This window comes from Alosa sapidissima, chromosome 13, assembly GCF_018492685.1.
Source record: "Alosa sapidissima isolate fAloSap1 chromosome 13, fAloSap1.pri, whole genome shotgun sequence".
Lineage (NCBI taxonomy): Eukaryota > Metazoa > Chordata > Actinopteri > Clupeiformes > Clupeidae > Alosa > Alosa sapidissima.
The window spans coordinates 36,664,502-36,692,195 of NC_055969.1; the positions used below are offsets into that span (position 1 = coordinate 36,664,502).

Here is a 27,694-nt window from a genome sequence, read left to right on the forward strand (position 1 = left end):
CACACACACACACACACGTACACGTACACGTACACACACACAGACGCACGCACGCACGCACGCACACACACACACACACACACACACACACACACACACACACATGCCATGTAAGGCCCTACACACACGTACACACACACATACACATACACACACACACACATGCCATGTAAGGCCCCACACACACATGCCATGTAAGGCCCTACACACACACACACACACACATACACACACACACACACATGCCATATAAGGCCCCACACACACATGCCATGTAAGGCCACACACACGCACACGCACACGCACACATGCCATGTAAGGCCCCACACACATACACACACACACACACACACACATGCCATGAAAGGCCCTGAACCAGAACAGGAGGCCGAGTCCCTTATCCCTCCTCTCCTCTCCTCTCCTCTCTTCTCTCCTCATCCCTCCTCTCCTCTCTTCTCCTCTCCTCATCCCCTCCTCTCCTCTCCTCTCTTCTCTCCTCATCCCTCCTCTCCTCTCTTCTCTCTTCTCCTCTCCTCTCCTCATCCCCTCCTCTCCTCTCCTCTCCTCTCCTCTCTTCTCTCCTCATCCCTCCTCTCCTCTCTCCTCTCCTCTCCTCTCTCCTCTCCTCTCCTCTCTTCTCTCCTCATCCCTCCTCTCCTCTCTTCTCTCTTCTCCTCTCCTCTCCTCTCTTCTCTCCTCTCTCCTCTCCTCTCCTCTCTCCTCTCCTCATCCCTCCTCTCTTCTCTCCTCATCCCTCCTCTCTCCTCTCCTCTCCTCTTCTCTCTTCTCTCCTCATCCCTCCTCTCCTCTCTTCTCTCCTCATCCCCTCCTCTCCTCATCCCCTCCTCTCCTCTCCTCTTCTCTATTCTCTCCTCATCCCCTCCTCTCCTCATCCCCTCTTCTCCTCTCCTCTCCTCTCATCCCCTCCTCTCCTCTCATCCCCTCCTCTTCTCTCTTCTCTCCTCATACCCTCCCATCATCTTCCCTCCTCTCTTCTCTGCTCTATTCTCCTCTCCTCCTCTCATCTCCTCTCCTCCCCTCTTTTCTCCTCTCCTCCCCTCCCCCCTCTCCTCTCCTCCTCCCCTCTATTCTCCTCTCCTCCTCTCATCTTCTCTCCTCTCCTCCCTTCCTCTTTTCTCTTCTCCTCTCCTCTCCCATCCCTTTATAACCCAATGGGGATTGTTTGTGGGGGGAGTTTGTCTGTGGGAGTTTGAGGGAAAGGTCTGTACAGTAGATGCTATAATGAGTGAGTAGGTAAGATATCTAGCGCCCCCCAGTGGAACAGTATAACTTTACATGACTGCACATGACTGATTACTTCTGATTATTTCTTATCTAACTATTATAGAGAAACATTGGCATATACATATGCTCTTTATCTTTATAACTAATAATGGATTTAGGACTGAATTAACTGTACCAATGATGATCATTTTATCATGATGAGCATCATCCCAATGAAATGTTTGGACAGAGAATAAACACACAGTACACTCTTGTGTGGTGAAGAGGTCCTTGCAGAATGACTTCATGTTTGCTAATATAAGTTTAGGAGCACAATGCTTATTATAATAATATATAACATGTAATATTCCTCACATCATCATTACACAAAGGTGATGTTTTAAATGTGGCCACTAGATGGCGCCGAATGCTAAGGCCTGGAAGGCTGATGATGCTCAAGTGACTCTGCGGCCCACATGCCTTTAGAGGAGTCACGCGCACGCACACACACACGCGCACACTCACTCACACACACATATTCACACACACACACATTCACACACACACACATGCTAGTAGAGGACTCATTTCTCAGCTGTTTGCACACACACACACACACACTCTCTCACACACACTCTCTCTCACACACACACACACACACACACACACACACACCACAGAATAAGAGCCAATAATCTCCCACGGACACACTCACTATCTAATTTGATCTCTGATTAAACCATATTTAGCACACTGTAATAATTCTTCTACTTTGTGAATGGATAGAGTGATTATGGTGTGTGTGAGTGTGTGTGTGTGTGTGTGTGTGATGCTGTCCTCATGTTTATCCTTAGCTAAAGGGCAAGCAAGGCCCCTGAGCTAGGATGTGGCCTTCACATGACCTTGTCTGGGGAAATTATATATATATGACTTTTATAATGACTTCAGTCACTCTAGACTCCCCAGCCTCCTGAGGAAGGTTATGCCAACTAAGACTAACACAAAACAGAGTCCACACATGTCCAGTCACTCAAGGTCACTTGTCTGCGGGTGTGTGTACACGAGTACGGTTGTGCACTTGTGTATTTGTGTGTGTGTTGTGTGTGTGTGTGCATGTGTGTATGTGTGTGTGTGTGCGTGCGTGTGTGTGTGTTGTGTGTGTGCACTTGTGTGCCTGTGTGTGTGCGCATGTGTGTATGTGTGTACGTGTATGTGTGTGTCTGATCAAATATGCATATAATTGGACAGTAAATGTGTATACATGCATGTGTGTGTGTGAATATTTGTGATAAACATGTAATTGTATGCATTATGAGGCCGGCGGCCCATAGACTTTGCATTGGTGGCCTATATAAAACAAAGTTTTATCAGCAGTAATAGGAAGCACGTTTATCTGGAAAGGACTGGAAATGTGTGTTGCAGCCTTGAACCTATAACAGTTATGGAACTGCAATAATCTACTAGTTTTCAGATAGAAATGATGGAATCAAACAAAGTATTTTGTGTGTGCGGTACATAAAGTATTTGTGTATGTGTATCTGTGCGTGTGTGTGTGTGTGTGTGTATCTGTGTGTGTGTGTGTGTATCTGTGTGTGTGTGTGTGTGTGTGTGTGTGTGTGTGTGTGTGTGTGTGTATATCTGTGTGTGTGTGTGTGTGTGTGTGTATCTGTGTGTGTGTGTGTGTGTGTATCTGTGTGTGTGCGTGTGCATCTGCGGTCCACTCACCTTCCGGCCGGAGAAGAGCATGCAGATCTGGTGCATGGAGCCTCCGTTCTTGGTCAGCTCCTTCTTGAGGGTCTTGGGTGAGGGCAGTGTCCACCCCCCCTTGCATGCGCCGCCGCCGGCCGCGTCCAGGCAGTTGATGGCGTTGTCGGAGGTGAAGCAGGGTGCGCGGGGGTCCTGCAGCAGACTGCCCTCGCTGTGCGTCCGGCGTCGCAGGGAGTTCTGGACACTCAGGCCGCCCGCTCCGCTGCCGTGCTTCTCACACGTGGACGACGGCTCCGCCATGCTGCGGCGCTTGCTGTCGCTGCGCTCCAGGTAGGCGTCGTCGCTATCGTCCTCTTCCTCATCCTCATCGTCCTCGTCGTCCTCGTCTTCGTCATACTCTTCGTCGGTGACCGTCAGGGCGTCCGCGCTGAAGGAGCGGTCCAGGCGCAGCTCTGGGATGACGAAGGACGATGAGGAGGACGATGGCGGCGCGTTCGTGTCGGGCGCCTCCGAGCCGTTGTCCTCAAGATCTCCACCGGCCACCAGAGTGGCCATGTCCCCATCCCCTCCGCCTCCGCCTCCCGTCGCCCTGGCGACCAAGTCCTCGTCGCCCGTCTCGGGCCGCTCCGTCTCCGCGGTGCTGAAGCCCTCCTCCTCTTCCTCCTCCTCGTGTCCAGGCCAGCTCTCCTGGTCGCCCTCTGCACTCCGGCCATCCTCGCCCTCGGTGGAGGGAGGGGGGGTGGGGGGCACCTTCAGGCTCTCGTCCAGGGGGGTGCAGGACGACCCCCCCAGGGAGGTCAGGTCGCTGGCCTGGGGGCTTCCCGGGGCAGGGGGCTCTGAGGGGCTGCTCAGGGAGGGCTCATCGTCACTGGCTCGTGGGGGGGCCCCGACATAGCACGGGTCATCAAGTTTGGGCTCCAGCATCTGAAGCACACACACACACAGACATACACACACACAGACACACACACACACACACAGAGACACACACACACAGAGACACACACACACACACAGACACACATACACAATTTGTGTTAATTCAGCAGAACTATGCCAACAGACTATCAAGCTATCCATCCAGGCTGTCCAGCTCCAAATTATGAGTTGTTGGAGAAATATTAAAATAAGTGTACAAAATGATCTAACATGAGTTAACACAGCAAGTGTACAACATGATCTAACATGAGTTAACACAGCAAGTGTACAAAATGATCTAACATGAGTTAACACAGCAAGTGTACAAAATGATCTAAAAGTTGAATATTTGTTCTTCAGAGTCACACCAACAAAGTGACCCTGTACATGAGCTGAGACAGACTCCCAACACTCGAGATGTGTTCTACACATACAAACACACACTCTCGCTCCCTCTCTCTCTCTCACACACACACACACTCTCGCTCTCTCTCACACACACACACTGTAGATGTGTTCTACACATACAAACACACTCTCGTTCTCACACACACACACATACACACACACACAATGGATGTTTACTTTCTTTCTGGACAGGTGCAAGAGGGTGTGTGTGTGTGTGTGTGGATGAATCCATGAGCTACACATCAGTCTGTATATTCCTTAAGGCAGACACCTAAGTGTGTGTGTGTGTGTGTGTGTGTGTGTGTGTGTGGCTGAAATATACATGATTCTAAATATTGAGGATAAACAGCCGCATCAAGACATAGAATAGAAAAGCACCCCCCCTGACACACACACACACACTCACCCCAACTCTCAATATCAGAGACCCTAGCTTTACTCAATGTTCCCTTTAGTGTTGAACCATGCTGAGAAAGTCTACCCCTACACACACCCACACATACTCATGTGCACACACGGTTCCAGTGAAACATGCATGAGCACTCACATTCACACACACGCACTCGTGCACACACATACAGATGTGCATGTACATACTCACACACACACACACACACACACAAACATACACACACACACACACACACACACAAACATACACACACACAAACATACACACACACACACACACAAACATACACACACACACACATAAACAAACATACACACACACACAAACACACACACACACACAAACATACACACACACAAACACACAAACATACACACACACACACACACACACACACAGAGGTATACTTGTGCCAACACATCTAATGTTAAACAAAGGGTTTAAAAATAAAACATATCAAAACAAGTAGTGTATTTGAAAGCACCAATACATCAGTGTTTCTTCTATTAACAATACCCTACAGAAAAGCAAAGAGTAAGAGACTGCAAGAAGCACCCAAGTAGACAATGTCTGGATTTATCACTTATTCAATTCTCCCGGGAAACATCTGGTCAAGACATTGCACAGATGTAAACACAAATAGATACAAGAAGCAGCCATTAGGACTTGCAGAGTGAAAGCTTTCCTTCTGTCTTGACGAGAGGAGAAGCAGGTAGAGCGCAGAAAGAGCTTCATAAATGATTCAGCTTGACGCAATAAGACCACAACACTCCCATCCATTTATAGAAAAACAAGGGCCCACATCCGATGAGAAACAGCAAAATGGAAAACAAGATGATGGGTGGTCTTAAAGAAGACAGAAAGATGCAAGATAGGAAGAGAGGGAGAAAGGGATGGGTGGAGAGATAGAGGAAGGGAGGGAGGGAGGGAGGGAGGGAGAGATAGAAGGAGGGAATGAGGAGGAGAGAGCAAAGAGAGCTAAATAGATAAATATAAATAGAGCTGAGAGCAAAGAGAGCTAAATAGAGCGCTCTCAGCTCTCTTGTGGGGATGGGGAGGATTGAGAGCTAAATAGAGCGCTCTCAGCTCTCTTGTGGGGATGGGGAGGATTGAGAGCTAAATAGAGCGCTCTCAGCTCTCTTGTGGGGATGGGGAGCTAAATAGAGCGCTCTCAGCTCTCTTGTGGGGATGGGGAGGATTGAGAGCTAAATAGAGCGCTCTCAGCTCTCTTGTGGGGATGGGGAGGATTGTGTACACATGCGTTAAGAGTATTAGTCTGACAGATATGCTGGTCAGGAGATGAGGCTTGAGACCTCCTAGCTAGCAACAGTAGCTAGCTACAGCACAGCCACATCCCAGAGGCGGGGCATACAGGCCACGGCCACAGCATAAAGTTAAGGCCGGGACACACCAACCCAACGGCCGACCGTCGGCAGAAAAGCAGTCGGACTGATCAGTAGGCTTCCGTCTTCCCGAGTCGGTCAAAAAAGTGCCTCAGAACACACCACAGCAACGGCGACGCCGAGCGTACGTTCTGCGCGTGCGTGAGACGTAGTACATTTCTATAACAGCAGGCTGTGCTAAAAGATTCAGAGCTGAAAAGAGTCTGAAATTAAATGAAATAGGAAGCCGTGGCCTACTAGTTAGGGCTTCGGGCTTGTGACCGAAGGGTTGCCGGTAAAATGAACGCCGACGCTGACTCTGACTGACGACGGCACGGGACACACCAAAACGACTCGAGTCTCTGACCTCTGACCTCTCCCGACTGTCCGACGATGTCACAACCCAACACTGCACAACAAATAAATGTAAAGAGATGTATCGTGGAGTTAATTTTTTCGTTTTGGCAAGTAGCCGTATAATAAGCAGGATAATGTATAGAATGCCGGTCATTATTGGGAAAATAAGTCCCTTCAGGGCGAAGCAAGACCACTGGTGCGTCAGGGTCCGGTTCGCTCTGTCGGGACTTATTTTCCCAATAATGACCGGCGTTCTATACATTATCCCTTACACATTTCTAATAAATTTGGTGGTTTTGATGTTCAATGCAGTTTTGAGCAAGAGGGCCCTTCGCACTCCTTCACATTTCATCTTGCAAACCTCTTGCAAAACACTAACAGCACATCCTACACACACAAAACATAAACACACACACACACACACACACACTAACATTCCCCCAGGGCTACACACTCACAACTGGGAAAGGAAACACATTCAGCTCAAATGGGACAAATAAGTGGTGTTATCAGAACAACAATGACATAGGTGCTCAGAGCCTGAGAGGTAGAGAGAGAGAGAGAGAGAGAGGTAGACAGAGAGAGAGAGAGCTCTACAGCTGCAGTGAAGCCGCAAAATATGAGCTCCTCATAAACATGTACTAAACTACTGGTGAAGAGACTAGTCTAAAGAACTAAAGTTATAAAAATGAAGATGAAGCCTATAGGAACGCAGTGAGCAAGTTTTTTTCAAGAAACTCCCTTTGGATTTTATCACATCTCTGAAAGAAGAAATCTGGCTCTGTTTTGGCTAACTTTTCACTAAGAAGCTATCAAAGAAACTATTTTTTTTATTTACTCTATTTTTTGCTGATGACTTGGTTCTACTGTCTGCTACTGAAAAAGGTCTACAACTACAGTTAGACATAGTAGAAAAGTACTGTAAGACCTGGGCCCTAGAGATAAACCTAGACAAAACAAATGTAATGATTTTCCAAAAACGCCCCAAATGCCAAGAAAACAAACACCAATTTAAAATAAACAATTCTATCATCCCCCACACCATGAGCTATACCTACCTAGGTATAACAATGACAGCATCAGGGAGTTTTAACATGGCAGTGAATGCACTAAAGGAAAAAGCTCGAAGAGCCCTAAATGCAATTAAAAGAAAATTTTATAATCTCCAAATTCCAATTAAAATCTGGCTTAAAATATTTGATAGTGTCATCCAGCCCATTGCGCTGTATGGTAGTGAAGTATGGGGTCCACTCAGTCATCATAGCTATACTCACTGGAACAAACACACAATAGAATCTCTACATGCTGAGTTCTGCAGATACATTCTACAAGTACAGAGAAAAACACCAACAAATGCATGTAGAGCAGAATTAGGTAGATACCCACTAATCATTAACATCAACAAAAGAGCACTCAATTTTCTGAATCACCTTAAATCCAGCCCACAAGACACCCTTCATTCTAAAGCCCTCCAAACCCAAGAGCTGAACCCAGAAAAAAGTCATCAGTTGTTGCAGAGACTAACTGCCTTGCCACACACCCACTCTGATCCGTCTCACAACAACACTGTTTTCCAAAAACCAATCAGAGTAAACCAAATTATGAAACAATGTAAAGAATCCTATTTGGAATATTGGAAAGAAGAAACTAAAAATTAAAGCAGATTACAATGCTATCTGGCCCTAAACCGAGAATATAAATTAGCAGAATATCTTAATACTGTCAGAGATAGAAAACAGAGACTGACCCTTACCAAGTACAGGCTAAGTGACCACAAATTGGAAATCGAAAAAGGAAGACTCAGAAAATCATGGCAACCAAAAGAACACAGAATATGTGGTTACTGCATGACAGGTGAGGTCGAGACAGAGATGCACTTCCTCCTACAATGTACATCCTTCTATCAAACAAGAAACCTTTTCTTCAACAAATTTAACTCAGAAATTCCTAATTTTAATTAACTTAATGACATATCAAAATTAAAGATACTATTAGGAGAAGGAGATAAAGCATATCTTGCTGCCCAGTATGTATCAACATGCCACAATCTGAGGGACAATGAGTGACCTATATCGAAAAATAAACACACACACAGACACACGCACACACACACACACTGCATACACGGCATTTTATTTTACTTTTACCTATTTATTTTATTCTTATGAAAATCTACTGACATGTATGTGTTAAGATTTATTGTATAACTGCTTTGGCAATATAAGTGAGTTTGTCATGCCAATAAAGCATTCTTGAATTGAATTGAACTACCAAAAGGAATACAAAGGAATATACTGAATACTAACAACTGTCAACACAAGGAGACACCCCCGAGAAGGGCTCTGACAGGATCACCACTGGACATTAAAAGAACATAATTTCGAGGAAAGAAAACTAGGAGGTAAGCAAAAAAATCAAGATTGTTAAAGTTAGCAGCTAATAGGATATCCCACTCATAAAAGCTGCAGGCAGAGCTATCAGTAGTGTGTGTCACTGTCAACATTCTGTTGAAAAAGTAGCCTTGCTGTCAGCTACCCAGCCACAGTCAACAGTGAGACCCAGAGAAAGAAATACAAGGAGCAGCTACTAAGAGACTCAGCAGAAACCTTAGTAGCAGACTTTATGGTCCTAAATGGCAAGGAAACAAAGGTAGATCTGGTGTTCTTTACTAGCCATCCAGAAGCATGGCACCAGACCCTTAGTTCCTACAACAAAGCGTTCAAAATGGCTGGGAACAAAGCAATGAGGCAACTCTATTTGGATTCTAAGCCCAAATTCAACATCAACATATACAACAATGGAACAGTAATGATTCAGGGGTCAGAGACAGGCCTAGATCAATTTGAAAGAGACTTTTCAAAGCTTAAAGCCCGGGTAGAGAAAGTCTGCAGCAGCAGAGACCCCAAGACCCACTCCCCCCCCCCCCGCTCCTTCTGGCTCCACCGCGGCCCCTCCCCCTCCCCCCCTCTCCACACGCGGCCCCTCCCCCCCCCCCCTCTCCACACGCGGCCCCTCCCCCTCTCCACACGCGGCCCCTCCCCCTCTCCACACGCGGCCCCTCTCCCTCACTCTCCTCAAAAACCCAGGACAGTGTCAGTGTCAGTGCAGAGGATCCAGGAGTGCCTGTCGTTTGTAGAGATGGAAATTGCTGAATTCAAGGAAAGTCAGCTGATGGACAGTGACACTATTAAACAGCTAATGGAGGAATTTAAAACATTTAAAAAGGAAAATGAACTCAAAATAAAAAATCTTGAACTAGAAATGAACAACTTAAAGGAACAAAACAACAGCCTAAACACTGAATTGACATTAGTAAAAATTTCCTTAGAACAGAAAAGCAACATTATTCAGATCCTTACTGAACAGCTTTCCAGCCTAACCACCAACTCAACAACGTTAGAGAGCAACCCAGACACCAGCAGGAACAGAATCTCAGAAGATGAGCACACCCTTACCACCAAGCCCACTTTACCTGCTTCTTAAACCCAACCGTCCTCACCAGCCACACCTACCTCTGCAGCCAGGCCAGTGGAAACAACCTCACCTGCCTCACCCCTGCCCACCCCTCCAACCAGGCTGATACCTACTACAGAAACCCCTCAACCCTTGCCAACTCCCACTGTTCCCTCGACTTTGACTACCTCACCCTCTGTACAACATCAACCAGCCACAAAAACAGCCATACTCATGGACTCAAACGGACGGTTCCTTGACCCCTTAAAACTGTTTCCCACCCACAGAGTAGCAAAATTCTGGTGCCCCACCACAGAATCTGCTCTCAAAATACTCTGCCCCTCCACTCTTTTGGACCCACAAAACATCAACAAGATCAACCAAGACATATTGTCATACTGCTCAAAAATACCTAACACCCGCATTGCCCATCATCCATCTCTGTCTGAGGATCATCTCTTCGACCACGTACACCTAACCCATGACGCAGTCAGACAACTGGCAAAAGACCTGAAAGACACAACTCTAGACAGAACTTCCCCACTTCTCCGACCACCCGCGACAGACAACAGAAACCCAACCCCAATGGAGTCCGGTCCACTCATCGGCAGACTAACCCAGCCCAACGCAGCGAAACTCATCCCAGCAGAACTCCGACCAAACCTGCCCCGACCACCAGAACCCAGCCCAACAACACCAAGGCTAGCAGGACACAGCCCAACCGGGCTCAACCCAGGAGCGCACAACCCAGCATCCCGCAACCCATCAATATAGGACCCAGCCAAGCTGAGCTGTGCCCTCACCCAAGGGCCATCCACACCACCAGCGCTTATAAAGACAACACTCTGCTGAACAGCTGCCACTGCTGTGGAGTCCCACAGCAAAATCTAACATACTCAGACATTCTCCAAGGTAAAAACCACCCTGTCTATACAGACATTGGAGAGGTGAGACAACTTCTTCATCTCATCTTTAAGAAATAAATGAGCTAAACTGTAAAAAGGGAAAGAGGTAAAACAAATTAAAAAAAGTACACTGTATTATATGTTCAAATGTGTAATATGTTACTGAATGCAAATGTGTAATATATTACAGAATGCAGAGCATGTCACTTCACATGTAACATATATCTCTCCCTTCCTCTTAAACATCTCTTTAGACTACTCTGAAACCAAACACATTTAAGTATAAGTATAAGTAAGTATATATACTTTTTTGATCCCGTGAGGGAAATTTGGTCTCTGCATTTAACCCAATCAGTGAATTAGTGAAACACAACCAGCACACAGTGAACACACAGTGAGGTGAAGCACACACTAATCCTGGTGCAGTGAGCTGCCTGCTACAATGGCGGCGCTCGGGGAGCAGTGAGGGGTTAGGTGCCTTGCTCAAGGGCACTTCAGCCACGGCCCACTGGTCGGGGCTCAAACCGGCAACCCTCCGGTTACAAGTCCAGAGTGCTAACCAGTGGGCCACGGCTGCCCCAAATTTATACATGGTTAAATCTTTTTCTATAAGCTCCTGGAACATCCAAGGGCTTTATTCATCAGCATTTGGAGCAAAGAGTCTTAATCCTGACTTTTTGCTTAACATCAAAACCCAAAAGACATTGTTGTTCTTTTAGAAACTTGGTGTAAGGCAGATATAAACACACACTGTCCCTCAGACTACAAAGACATTATTCTACCATCTTTGAAAAACAAAAACATCAAACACGGCAGAGATTCAGGGGGTGTTATAATTTGGTTTAGGGAATACCTGTCACCTTACTGTATTTATCCATTATAAAAAGAGATCTCACTCGTATATGGTTAAAGTTAAAAAATGGGGTTATAAGTCAAGAAGGTGACCTGTACATTTGTACAATCTACACCCCACCCGCAGAGTCACCATACTGTGAAGATGAGTTTTTTAGCAACCTGACAACAATTTCCAGGCTCAGGGGAATGTGCTGTTCTGTGGTGATTTCAATGCCAGAACCGGCCTTGAAAATGAAATAGTTCAAATCAGTGCAAAAGAAAACAAATTTATTTCATCACCAAACTTAGAAATCACAGCAAACCCAAGACACAACCCCGACTCTGTCACCAACAAATATGGTAAGGAGTTAGTGCATCTCTGTCGAGGCCTATAGGCCTGTACTTTCTTAATGGTAGGATGAAAGGGGACTCATTAGGTCGGTTCACATACTGCTCAGCTCTTGGGTCTAGTGTAGTTGACTATGCAATTACTGACATGGACCCCTCCTCCCGATAACCTCACTACTGGCCAACAAATTATAATGGAAAAATTACACCTCCTCGAAAAAGTCATTAAAGACAATCAAACCCCCCTTGATTACAAAATCACATCTGAAGAATTAGCAGAAGCACTCCTGAAACTCAAACCTAAAAAAGCATGTGGACCTGACAATATAAAAACAGAGATGCTGAAACATAGCACCCCTGAGCTGCACAGGGTCATCTTAAAACTATTTAACCTTGTTCTCCAAGCTGGCTGAGATCTGGAATAGGGGGCTTATATCCCCAATATTTAAGAGTGGAGATAAATTCGACCCCAATAACTACCGAGGCATCTGTGTGAACAGTAACCTGGGGAAGGTTTTCTGCTGTATTCTAAACGCCTGTATACAGGCCTTCCTTACCAAGCACAATGTTTTGAGTAAAGGTCAGATTGGATTCTTGCCAAAACATAGAACCACTGACCACATTTACACCCTACACACCCTAATAAACACCCATGTTTTAAAAGGAAAACAAAAGAACATTTTTGCATGCTTTGTAGACTTTAAAAAAGCTTTCGACTCAATTTGGCACAATGGATTATTTTACAAAATTTTACAAAGTGGTGTAGGGGGCAAAACCTATGATTTAATCAAATCTATTTATATGGACAATACAAATGCTGTAAAAATTGACAACAGCAGAACAGAATTCTTCACTCAGGGGCGTGGGGTGAGACAGGGCTGTAGCTTGAGTCCAACTCTGTTCAATATCTACATCAATGAGTTAACGGTGGTATTGGAACAATCTACAGCACCTGGACTCACCCTAAACAATACAGAAGTTAAATTTCTGCTTTTTGCAGATGACCTGGTGCTGCTGTCACCCTCAGAACAAGGACTACAGCAGCACCTAGATCTGCTAGAGCAATTCTGTCAGAACTGGGCCCTGACAGTCAATTTGGACAAAACAAAGATTGTAATATTCCAAAAGAAAGCAAGATCTCAGGCAGGCAGGCACCTTTTCACTCTAGGAAACACCGCTCTAGAGCATTCTTTATCTTATGATTATCTAGGCCTGAAACTCAGTGCCTCAGGAAGCTTTGACCTTGCAGTGAATGTGCTAAAAGATAAAGCTCGTAGAGCTCTCTATGCCAATTAAAATCTGGTGCAAAACATTCGAGTGTAATAATGCCAATTGCATTTTATGGATGCGAGGTATGGGGTCCACTCAGCAAGCTAGACTACACTAGATGGGACAAACATCCCACTGAATCCCTACATGCAGAATTTATTAGAAACATTCTTAGAGTCCAAAGGAAAACACCAACAAATGCATGCAGGGCAGAATTAGGCAGATTCCCATTGGCATTAAATATACAAAAAAGATCTTTACAATTCTGGATCCACCTAAATTCTAGTGACGAGAACACCATACAGTTTCAAGCATACAAAACCCAAGAGGTCAGCCCTAAAACCAGTCCCCTTTGCCAGTTGGTTCTGAAGTTAACTAATACTCTAACCCATCGATCTCAGACCAGCACTGTTTTTCAAAATCAGATCAAAGTAAAACAAATTATGAATCAAAGTAAGAATAAGTATCTGGAACATTGGGATGATTGATGAACAAAATCACAATCCAAATTAGAATGTTACTTGTCACTAAAACAAGATTATGAATTGGCAGAGTACCTCTCCACCGTCAGAGATACAAAGCAGAGACAGATTCTTACCAAGTACAAGCTAAGTGACCACAGCCTTGCCATAGAGAAAGGCCGGTACAAAAAATCATGGCTTCCCAAAGAGCAGCGGCTCTGTGGTCACTGTATGACTGGTGAGGTTGAAACAGAGATGCACTTTCTCCTATACTGTCCAAAGTTTGAACAGATTAGAAAAAGATATTTTTTACAATTCTCAAATAAAATTCCAAATTTTAGCTCCCTTAAAGACTGTGATAAATTGGCCCACCTGCTAGGAGAAGGACCGACTGCTCCGCTGGCTGCAAAATACGTTACAGCCACGACATGAGGAACAGTGAGTTGGACACTTTGCCACAATGCCCGACCTAATGTCTGTAATTAATCCAATGTATTATAATGTGTATGCTGCCCGTGTGTGTGTGTTTGTGTGTATGTGTGTGTGTGATCACATGCATATGTGTGTGTGTGTGTGTGTGGAAAAAGAGAGAGAAAGTGAGGGTATACACACAATTTTTCATGTTACTGTTTCCTGTAATGCTGTCAATGTTCTAATTGTTATGCTGTTGTAATTGTGCTTTGGCAACACTGTACTTACTTACAGTCATGCTAATAAAGCAACCTTGAATTGAATTGAGAGAGAGAGGTAGAGAGAGAGAAAGGTAGAGAGAGAGAGGTAGACAGAGAGAGAGAGAGAAAGGTAGAGAGAGAGAGAGGTAGAGAAAGAGAGGTAGAAAGAGAGAGAGAGAAAAGTGTAACATTAGGAAGAAATGACGGAGTGCTGTGATTGGATTGAAGAGCGCTTAGCAGGGATTCCATTTCCTGTCATCATAAAGAGCTGGGGCAGAATGAGACAATGAAAGCTTTTTATGGCTGAGTGTGTGTGTGTGTGTGTGTGAGAGAGAGTGTGTGTGTGTGAGAGAGAGTGTGTGTGTGTGTGTGTGTGACTGTGTGTGTGAGAGAGAGTGTGTGTGTGTGTGAGAGAGAGTGTGTGTGTGTGTGTGTGAGAGAGAGTGTGTGTGTGTGAGTGTGTGCGTGTGCATGCATGTGCGTGTGAGTGTGTGGGTGCATGTGTGTGAGTGTGTGTGTGTGTGTGTGCGTGCGTCTGTGTGTGTGCATGCGTGTGTGTGTGTGTGTGTGCACGCGTGCGTGTGTGTGTCTGTGTGTGTGCGTGCGTGCGTGTGTGTGGGTTAGTATGTGTGTGAGTGAGTGTGTGTGTGTCTGAGTGTGTGTGTGAGTGTGTGTGTGTGTGTGAGAGAGTGTGTGTGTGTGTGCGTGTGTGTCTGCACATGAGAGATGGACAGGACAGCACAGAGTGGGGGACAGACATTTTTATATTTATATCATATTTACAGACATTGTGCATATTAGCCTTCTATACAGCAGTGTTTTTTCCACCTTTTTTGTGCCACGGCACACTTTTGACACTTAAAATGTCCCACGGCACACTGACATCCTGTGTGAATAAAAAATAAACATACCATAGCCTAAAATTTCAAATAATACACATATATAGCCTTATTATGGCTTCTATGCAAGACCTGCTCAATAAAACAAGCGCCCTCTGTTTCATTTGTAGGTGACTATATCTAATTTAATTGTTGTTATGAACTGGATATGTGATGATTCTGTGAATACTGGATATGGGGCCCCCGTTGTACAATGCCTGCATACCACAAATAGTGCAATCATACAATCAATGAGAGCATGTGGTTATACATTCTTTGATGCAACAGTTGCTTTTCTGGACCAGTGAGTGACATTTGGGTAATTTTCTGCAGCACACCTGATGATCTCTCACGGCACACTAGTGTGCCCCGGCACAGTGGTTGAAAAAAGCAGCCGCACCTGAGCTGCGATCTTGATCTGTCTGCACGACCGCTCTGTAGTCTATAGTGGAGATATTGCAACCTATGTGTCTTTTTTATGACAATGGGAAAACAGACACTTTAGCCTACATTAGCCCCTGCAGTTCCTGCAGTTGTCCATTTTGTACATAACATAATTTCAACTTTTTATTCACATGTTCAAATAAATCCTAGGAAATGAATAGCATTTAAGTTTGCCAATTGTGTAGAAGGGATACAACTGCTCTGATCTTTCCTTAAATTTCATCTATGTCAAGACTAAACTAATACGCACATACAGGTGCAGTGGCTGATGCGAAACTTCTGAAGACACAGCAATTGAGATCAAGTTAAAACCCTACAGGTTAAACGCTATGGGTAAAACGCTATGGGTAAGACCCTATGGGTAAAACCCTGCGGGTAAAACGCTGTAGCTGATTAAACCAGAGGTGCTGATGACACAGCAGTGGGGAGTGAGAAGTCACGTGACATTTTCGTCTAACACAATTTTAAAACCGTATTCAACTCTAAAATGTGGCTAAGCTAGCGGCAGAGCAATTGCCCCACAATGTTTCACTGCTATCCTTAAATCCCCCTTTTCCATGACTGATTCATTGGCCAGTGGATGTCCGAGGCCTGCCTCTGCATTTATAATCTAAATCAATGCTCTTTTCGGGGGAAGAGAGAGTGTGTGTGTGTGTGTGTGTGTGTGTGTGTGTGTCTGTGTACCTAATCACTCACTGTCCCTCTGTAAGCAGGCCTGGGATTCATGCAGAGGAGGGTGGGGTGGCCTCATGCACCATCAGTCTCACACACACACACACACACACACTTGGCAGCATGAAATGAGGCACTTTAGAACATTACGGAGCAGGCAGGAGAGCAGGAGAGAGGAGGAGAGGAGGAGATGAGGAGAGGAGAAGAGGAGGAGAGGAGGATGAGCAGGAGAGATGAGAAGGAGAGGAGGAGAAGAGGAGGAGAAGAGGAGGAGGAGAGCTGACACCATTGCCGGGCGTGTCCCGCATGCCACTGTGTACATTCACATCAATCGAACACCACGGGGTGTGGGGCCATTCAATGCAGAGGCACACACACACACACACACACACACACACACACTGTTTAGAGCCAAGCCGCTACACAGTTATCTGTGGGCACGGTGACAAAGTATGGCATGAACACAAACCTTAACATGAAGTCAATTCACACATATTCAAACACTCACACACACACACATTTATACACACACATATTCACACAAACACACATTATATAGTCAATTCACACATATTCACACATACACACATTTATATAGCCATGGGTACACAACTGCACACACACACACACACACACAAATAGTGCAAATACAAATATTGCACCCCTGGAAAGTGATAAACAAAGCCTACTGTAGATTTGGTCTAATTGGAGCAATGACATTTGTTTTTAACAAACAAACCCTTAAAGATGATCCATTAATGATGCTACGTGTGTGATGCTACGTGTGTGTGCCTAATGAGAGGAACAGTAGCCGCCAGGCCATGGGGCAATGAATCATATTCTGGCATTTAGCACTTAGCCTTAATAAACACACTCATGAATTTATAATAATGTCACACTGGTCTGGGAACAAGAACACACACACACACAGGAGGTCACACCCAACACCTGCCACTGACCATCGATGGTGCTGTGGTGGAGAGAGTGAGCAGCACCAAATTCCTGGGGGTGCACATCAGTGAAGACCTCTCCTGGACCACCAACACTGCATCACTGGCGAAGAAAGCTCAGCGCCGCCTCTACTTCCTGCGGAAACTCAGGCGAGCAAGTGCTCCACCAGCCATCATGACCATATTCTACCGAGGCACCATTGAGAGCATCCTCTCCAGCTGTATCGCTGTGTGGGGCGGAAGCTGCACTGAATACAACAGGAAAGCCCTGCAGCGCATAGTGAACACAGCTGGAAGGATTATTGGTGCTTCACTCCCCTCCCTGAAGGACATTTACACCACCCACCTCACCCGCAAGGCGACCACAATTGTGAGTGATGCAAGTCACCCCGCTCACAATCTGTTTGATCCACTGCCCTCTGGGAAGAGGTACAGAAGCCTGCGCTCCCGCACCACCAGACTCACCAACAGCTTCATACACCAGGCTATTAGGATGCTGAACTCTCTCCCCCCTCCACCCTCAGCTACATAACATCCTGGACTTTGGACCCACAATGGCCGCCTTGCACTACTCCACTTGCACTACTCCACTTGTACACTTGCACACTTTGCAACTTGTTGTTGTTGTCCTGTTGTCCTGAAAACACTTCTGAACACACTTCTGCTGCTCTTACACCACTATGCCACTTGCATACTTAGGTCAAACAGAACTACCTCAGCCATTTATTGGCCTGACTTTTGCACTATTATATTGGCTGTCTACTGTATGCACAATTGCACAATTTCAACCCAAATTGTGCTGCTCTTATTTCTTCATTGTATGTGCCTTCTTATTTTTACCTTTTATATTGTTTACTTGAATGTTATGTTTGTCTGTGGACCTAATTGGTAAAATATGTCTTGTCTCCACCGTGGGATAGTGGGAAACGTAATTTCGATCTCTTTGTATGTCTTGACATGTGAAGAAATTGACAATAAAGCAGACTTTGACTTTGACACACACACACACACACACACACACACACACACACACACATACACACACACAGAGACAAGCAATTCCATCATGTGTTTGTGTCATTCATAAGACTGGTCTCAGACGGAATACTGTTTGTTCTCTTTCAGTTCATAGAGTCATTGAGCAGATGTCCCACCCAAACAGCACCTAGACCAGGGCCATGCGGAGACCATTGAGCAGATGTCCCACCCAAACAGCACCAGGGCCATGCAGAGACCATTGAGCAGATGTCCCACCCAAACAGCACCTAGACCAGGGCCATGCAGAGACCTCTTGAGGGGCAGGAGCTCAAATTCAAAAAAGGGCACATGAAACAAGATTTGTTAACAATATATGTCATCTGTATTTTAAATACTGAATTACCCTTGATCAAACAAAATGATGAGGAGAGTTGAGCTTTGGAGAAGTTCATGAACCCACCTAAGATATCATATCAAACACCCACCTAAGATATCATATCAAACACCCACCTAAGATATCATATCAAACATCCACCTAAGACCTAAGACTGCATTGGGCCAAACGAGCCACAAGTTCCTGATTACCAGGTAACAGCTGGCACATACACACACACACACACTCACACACATATACACACACACACACACACACACACACACATACACACACACACACACACACACACACACACACACACATATATACACACACACACACACACATATATACACACACACACACACATATATACACACACACACACACATATATACACACACACACACACACACACACACACACAGTGGTACAGCTACTGTGGCTCTGAGGGTGGGAGGGCCTGACTTAATGACTTATCAATAGTAATTGACACAGACACCAGAAGAGATTGGATGGCATCAGCTTATGTATTAGTAGATATAGTATTTGAGCAAAACCTATGAAAAACATGACCATCCACATCATCTAGGCATCAGCTTATAGATTAGTAGATATAGTAATAACCATTAAAACATGAGCATCCATATCATCTAGATCAGGGATGGGCAACTGGTGGCTCGCGGCCTCTTCCTCACTCAGTGCGGCCCGCGGATCAATTTTGAAATGTCATTTAAAATGTTCGTTTTACGTGTTTTTACCACATCTGATCAGGATCCTTATTGTAATGATATGGTCCACCGATAGGGGCGCTTCCTATATAAAAAATCCAGCGGAGTTGAGGTTTCTTCACTACAGCCAGCGAGCGAGGAAGAGATACAGAGAGCTGTTTAGAAAGAACTCAGAATCGTAGACAAGGTGGGAAAGGTTCAGACAAGGTGGGAAACAGCTGATCTTAACACAGAATTTAACGCATGTGTTTAGTAGGCTATGCTTAGAAACAGCACTACAACACCACGCACAAAGAAAGTAGGCTACATTGGAGCTGCTTGAGCCGCAAAGTAAAGCAGGGTTCCCACGGGTCATGGAATTTCAAGAATACCATCAACATTTTAATGAAGTCTAGAGAATTGTCTTTCAAACTGCCTAGGCATGCAATAGGCCAGCGCTACGACCATATCCGTATCCGGTCGGCAAAACGGCAAATACATCCTTCTTCGAAAGGAATGACTTAAGTGCATTGTGTTGCTCAACTTTCAAAGAAAAGCACAAGTCCAACTCCTCCAAAGTTGACGCCAACGATGATTCAAACAACCGCTCTTCGTTTGCCATAGCCACCTTCATTGTTGTTCACCGTCGCAGGACTGTCGTTATCCTGTTAAGCCCGCCTTAAGACTCTCTAACAAAATAGAGCGCTGTGATTGGATGACGTCCATGGCGTCAGCCAATAGAAATCCCTATGGTTTGATACTAGACGTACAGGCTGAGCAAATTAATTTGCCGCCGCTAGGGTGCGTCTAGATTTCTAGGCTATTCCAGACATGGAAGGTCAGGAAATTATATCTTAGGGGGGCAAAGTCATGGAATATCAGGGAATTTTGTTGTAGGAGTTTAAAAGTGGCTTGCTAAAATACATTAAGCCTAAAAAAGGTTTTTTGTTAATGTGTAATATCTTATAGTTTATTTCCAGTTCATTAGTGAATAGAAGCAATATTAAAATGCATTTGAGTATAGAACATATTAAATGAATGCATGTTGGTTTAATACATCATACAGACATAGGCTACTGTATATATTTTTAATACTCCTGATTCTTGATATCCCAGTTGTGGCCCTCTGACAGCGACAAGAAAATGTTGTGGCCCTCTCTATCATCAAAGTTGCCCATCCCTGATCTAGGCATCAGCTTATAGATTAGTAGATATAGTAATAACCATTAAAAACATGACCATCCACATCATCTAGGCATCAGCTTGCCCTTATGGCATCAATAGTGATTTAGCAGCCCAGGTAAGACCCACAGGGAACAAGTACATGCCTACCTATACACACACACACACACACACACACACACTCACACACACACACACACACAAACACACACACAAACACATACACACTCCACTCATGGACTTCTATTTCCATACAAGAGTGAAAGTCATCCATAGAGAGAAGTTGAAATACACAGTAAACATGTAAGCAATATTGAAACCAAAAGTAGTAATTTTTCCCAAATCCCAGGGATTTCCCCCAACGGGAAATCCTCTAGGAAAGGGTCTATACCTATATAGAGAGTATATCTATACACAGGCCTATACTCAGGCAATCGGTGGTGTTCAGTAATGGCGTCCAGCTATCCAACGCCAAAACTTGCTGGCATGTTTTGCAAGCTGCAAAGCCCTACTGATGTTATTTTCTCTATCTCGTATTAAACCAAACCTTCTCCACACATCAGATGTTGCCTTTGAAGACCCGTTTTGGTAAGCTCCACTCTACATATAGTAGCCCACTCTACACATAGTAGCCCACTCTACACATAGTAGCCCACTCCTGCCCCACTCTACACATAGTAGCCCACTCTGCACATAGTAGCCCACTCTACACATAGTAGCCCACTCCTGCCCCACTCTACACATAGTAGCCCACTCCTGCCCCACTCTACACATAGTAGCCCACTCTGCACATAGTAGCCCACTCTACACATAGTAGCCCACTCCTGCCCCACTCTACACATAGTAGCCCACTCTGCACATAGTAGCCCACTCTACACATAGTAGCCCACTCTGCACATAGTAGCCCACTCTACACATAGTAGCCCACTCTACACATAGTAGCCCACTCTACACATAGTAGCCCACTCTGCTCATAGTAGCCCACTCTACACATAGTAGCCCACTCCTGCTCCACTCTACACATAGTAGCCCACTCTGCACATAGTAGCCCACTCTACACATAGTAGCCCACTCCTGCTCCACTCTACACATAGTAGCCCACTCTGCACATAGTAGCCCACTCTACACATAGTAGCCCACTCTACACATAGTAGCCCACTCCTGCTCCACTCTACACATAGTAGCCCACTCTGCACATAGTAGCCCACTCTGCACATAGTAGCCCACTCTACACATAGTAGCCCACTCTACACATAGTAGCCCACTCTACACATAGTAGCCCACTCCTGCCCCACTCTACACATAGTAGCCCACTCTGCACATAGTAGCCCACTCTGCACATAGTAGCCCACTCTACACATAGTAGCCCACTCTACACATAGTAGCCCACTCTACACATAGTAGCCCACTCCTGCCCCACTCTACACATAGTAGCCCACTCCTGCCCCACTCTACACATAGTAGCCCACTCTACACATAGTAGCCCACTCTACACATAGTAGCCCACTCCTGCCCCACTCTACACATAGTAGCCCACTCTGCACATAGTAGCCCACTCTGCACATAGTAGCCCACTCCTGCCCCACTCTACACATAGTAGCCCACTCTGCACATAGTAGCCCACTCTACACATAGTAGCCCACTCCTGCCCCACTCTACACATAGTAGCCCACTCTACACATAGTAGCCCACTCCTGCCCCACTCTACACATAGTAGCCCACTCCTGCTCCACTCTACACATAGTAGCCCACTCCTGCATACAGTAGTAGCCCACTCTACACATAGTAGAACACTCCTGCTCATAGTAGCCCACTCTACACATAGTAGCCCACTCCTGCCCCACTCTACACATAGTAGCCCACTCCTGCATACAGTAGTAGCCCACTCTACACATAGTAGAACACTCCTGCTCATAGTAGCCCACTCTACACATAGTAGCCCACTCTACACATAGTAGACCACTCCTGCAAAACGCTCTAACTACGAGATGCATCGAAGAAATCAAAGTCGCAGTAGTGACGCAATAGTTATGTTGTTGACTAAAACACATATTTGCGATGTGTAAGAGTGCAATTCCTCCACAGAGTGTTTTGAAGTGAGACAAATTACGCCTACAATGAGCACATGTGTGTTAGGACATCACAGCCCACACGACTAGTTGTATGAGGCTGCCGTGTGTGTGTGTGTGCATGTGTGTGTGTGCATGTCCGTGTGTGTGCGTGTGTGTGTGTGCGTGTGCATGTGCGTGTGTGTGTATGTGTGTGTATGCGTGTGTGTGTGAGCGCATGTCCGTGTGTGCATGTGTTTGTGTGCATGTGTGAGTGTATGTGTGTGTGTGCGTGTGTCCGTGTGTGTGTGTGCGTGTGTGTGCATGTTCGTGTGCGTGTGTCTGTGTGTATATGTGTGTATGCATGTATGTGTATGTGTGTGTGTGCGTGTATGCGTGTGTGTGTATGTGTGTGTGCATGTATTAGGGGTGTAACGGTACACAGAAGTCACGGTTCGATTCATACCTCGGTTCGGACATCACGGTTCGGTACAAGTTCGGTACAATGGAGGGAAAAGCAAAACAAAAAAGCAAATTTTATTGTGCATGTCTCAGGCTGTACCACCTAGTGTCATGTCTCTCCCCTGAGCTATCTGCAACAGCCTGAAGTGTGTAAGATGTGAACAGTACAATAAGTACCCAGACTCCATCTGTAACTTGTAAACAAAATAAGATAATCAGCTATAAAACTGAAAATAGGCCTATAGCATCTCTTATTTCTGAAAGTGCAAATTACATAGAATAATGATTTTTAAAAATACACTTAAGCAAGGCCTTCAATATCCATGTTTAGTTGTATATGGAAGGGTCTACAATTTGCCTCAATATTTTTCAGTGTGTGTACAGTAATAAAACGAAATTGCTCCTTTCATTCCATAAAGACTACAACTAGAAGTCACGTGACTTTACCCTTTGATGTTAACTCACCGTAGCATGATTTGTTTATTAGCCTGGTTCGTGGTTAGCTTTGACACTTTCTTTTACCATCTATGCACTTAACACTGCCAGCTCCTCATGTGAGAAGTTACAAGTTACCCTAACATAAAGGTAATTACCACGCGATTTACATAGCTTTCTGTCATTACGAAATCATTTTAAGCCATTGGTTTTGGCCCTATTTGTATCCAAAGGCTGGTGAAGCGCTTGGGAAGTTTTTTCCACGTTTCAGTGATTGGTAGCCTAGGCTACATCATCTGGGTGATGGCGTCGAATATGTGTAGTATGTTCAATATATTTCCACTCACATAATGTTAGCCAACAACTGCTGAACAACGCCGACACACAGTTTCGTCTTATCCACCACTCTCTCGCCTGTACTACTGTAACTGAAGTTCCCAAACTTGCAATCTTAAAGAGACCAGCGGGTCCTCTAACTCTTGTGGGTCGCCACCACTCGCTTAAGTTAGTGCTGCTATCTCTGACTGACTGACTCGACCGACGACCTGACAAAAAAATAACACAGGGGCCAATCAATCAGACCTTCAGAGCTAAGGCGAGGCTACAGATTAGCGTGTTGCTAAAGAACAGTAATTCTGCATTACATGAATTAATCCGCATGTGAGTTTTATGTAGCCTATTTTTATACCGTGTATTCTCCGTGTAAATTCATGCACCGAACCGTGATGTCCGTACCGTTTCGGTTCAATACGAATACATGTACCGTTACACCCCTAGCATGTATGTGTATGTGTGTGTATGTGTGTGTGCGTGTATGCGTGTGTGTGCATGTATGTGCATGTATGTGTGTGTATGTGTGCGTGTATGTGTGTGTGCATGTATGTGCGTGTGTGTGTGCGTGCATGTTCATGTGGTATCCGTGTGCACTAGGGAGTGTGAGGTTCCTGTGAGGTGTGATGTCGGTTGCCTAGGTGACATGATGCTCTCCCAATCAGACTCAGATTGGAACGGAGGCGCTCTCACCCTCCGAGGTCACAACCAGATGACAGGCGAAAGGTGTGTGTGTGATATCCATTTATCCTTTTCTTGCATCTCTATTACTCTATCCATCCACAGATCCAGTTATATACACACACACACACTCATATATACACACACACACACACACATACACACACTCATATACACACACTCATATACACATATACACACACACATACATACACACACACACACACTCATATATACACACACAAACACACTCATATATACACACACACACACACTCATATACACACACACACACACACACACAATCATATATACACACACACACACACACACTCATATATACAACCCTCAATCCACAGATCCACTCATATTTGATACATCATTCAATCCATATCATACATAGATCCATAGTGTGCATGTATGTGTGTGTGCATGTGTGTGTGTGTGCATGTGATCCATAGTCATCTGCTCATCCATTTCCCCTTCTATCACTCTTCCCTCCATTTATATGTTTTCCCTTTATCCATTCATCTGCCCATTCACCTATATAATATCCACCTATTCCACCTATATAATATCCACCTATATAATATTCACCTATTCCACCTATATAATATCCACCTATATAATATTCACCTATTCCACCTATATAATATCCACCTATATAATATTCACCTATTCCACCTATATAATATCCACCTATATAATATCCACCTATTCCACCTATATAATATCCACCTATTCCACCTATATAATATCCACCTATATAATATTCACCTATTCCACCTATATAATATCCACCTATATAATATTCACCTATATAATATCCACCTATTCCACCTATATAATATTCACCTATTCCACCTATATAATATCCACCTATATAATATTCACCTATTCCACCTATATAATATCCACCTATTCCACCTATATAATATCCACCTATATAATATCCACCTATTCCACCTATATAATATCCACCTATATAATATTCACCTATTCCACCTATATAATATTCACCTATTTCACCTATATAATATCCACCTATATAATATTCACCTATTCCACCTATATAATATCCACCTATAACATATTTACCTATTCCACCTATATAATATTCACCTATTCCACCTATATAATATCCACCTATAACATATTTACCTATTCCACCTATATAATATTCACCTATTCCACCTATATAATATTCACCTATTCCACCTATATAATATCCACTTATATAATATTCACCTATTTCACCTATATAATATCCATATAATAGGACATAGGCTATTTGCTAGTGACAAAATATGAGCTTTCAGTGTGATACGATCTCTTTGTAAATTACGCTTAATTAAAACGTGTTTCAACTGTTCTGGCTATCCCCGCTATTTGGATCTTACTGTATCTCACTCAATGAACAACATCTCAACACTAAATGAATGATGATCCGTAATTGTCATCAGATAGCCTAGTCATATAGGTAGACATTCAGTGTATTAATTAAATAATTAATTCGATTCCATCTTTGCAGAGGAAACGTTTTGTGTGAAGGGAATTAAAGGCCTGTCTCATATAGATGCCTGTCTCTGATACTAGCCGGTGCAGTTTGGCGATTTGGGAAAATAAAAGCCCGGGCTATTATTTGGAGTTTTACGGTAATATTCACCTATATAATATCCACCTATATAATATCCACCTATATAAAATCTACCTATATAATATTCACCTACTGTATTCCTCAAGTCATTTGTTCATTCACTCATTCATTGACTCCCGCTCCAGTGAAATCGTTCCACGCTCACTCCAATTTAAAAGAGGGAGAAATAATCTACAAGCTGAATTGTCACTTCAGAAAACTTAAATCCCAAAGAACTAAGAGCAACGGCAATTTCACTCATAGGACATTTATTTTAAAATATAATGCAACACCGATAGTGCAACAGCAACGAATAAGCTTGGCAACGTCAATACACATAATATTAAAATTATAGGACCAGTGTGATTAATTGCCTAAAGAAAGTATAAGTATACTCGTTTGATCCCGTGAGGGAAATTTGGTCTCTGCATTTATCCCAATCTGTGAATTAGTGAAACACACACAGCACACAGTGAACACAGTGAGGTGAAGCACACACTAATCCTGACGCAGTGAGCTGCCTGCAACAACAGCGGCGCTTGGGGAGCATTGAGGGGTTAGGTGCCTTGCTCAAGGGCACTTCAGCCGTGGATGTGGGCATGGGAGAGCACCAGTGTTCAACCACTTCCCCCACCCACATTTTTCCTACTGGTCGGGGATCGAACGGCAACCCTTTGGCTACAAGCCCGAAGCCCTAACCAGTAGGCCACGGCTGCCTCTAGCTCTGGTTTCTACCTCCTATATGCATCTATTCATTCACTAGCTCTGGTTTCTACCTCCTGTATGCATGTATTCATTCACTAGCTCTGGTTTCTACCTCTGCATCTATTCATTCACTAGCTCTGGTTTCTACCTCTGCATCTATTCATTCACTAGCACTGGTTTCTACCTCCTGTATGCATGTATTCATTCACTAGCTCTGGTTTCTACCTCTGCATCTATTCATTCACTAGCACTGGTTTCTACCTCCTGTATGCATGTATTCATTCACTAGCTCTGGTTTCTACCTCCTGTATGCATGTATTCATTCACTAGCTCTGGTTTCTACCTATATGCATGTATTCATTCACTAGCTCTGGTTTCTACCTCCTGTATGCATGTATTCATTCACTAGCTCTGGTTTCTACCTCCTGTATGCATGTATTCATTCACTAGCTCTGGTTTCTACCTATATGCATGTATTCATTCACTAGCTCTGGTTTCTACCTATATGCAATTATTCATTCACTAGCTCTGGTTTCTACCTATATGCATGTATTCATTCACTAGCTCTGGTTTCTACCTCCTGTATGCATGTATTCATTCACTAGCTCTGGTTTCTACCTATATGCAATTATTCATTCACTAGCTCTGGTTTCTACCTATATGCATGTATTCATTCACTAGCTCTGGTTTCTACCTCCTGTATGCATGTATTCATTCACTAGCTCTGGTTTCTACCTATATGCAATTATTCATTCACTAGCTCTGGTTTCTACCTCCTGTATGCATGTATTCATTCACTAGCTCTGGTTTCTACCTCTGCATCTATTCATTCACTAGCTCTGGTTTCTACCTCTGCAT

The 27,694-nt window shown here is 44.4% G+C and overlaps 1 protein-coding gene across 1 annotated transcript in view; it reads right to left on the minus strand.

Moving 5' to 3' along the window:
* rgs3a (regulator of G protein signaling 3a) overlaps positions 1 to 27,694 on the minus strand; it is a 354,944-nt gene that overhangs the window by 91,787 nt on the left and 235,463 nt on the right. Inside the window, 1 exon segment of the mRNA XM_042059506.1 lies at positions 2,950 to 3,855. Coding sequence (XP_041915440.1) covers positions 2,950 to 3,855 — 906 coding nt within the window.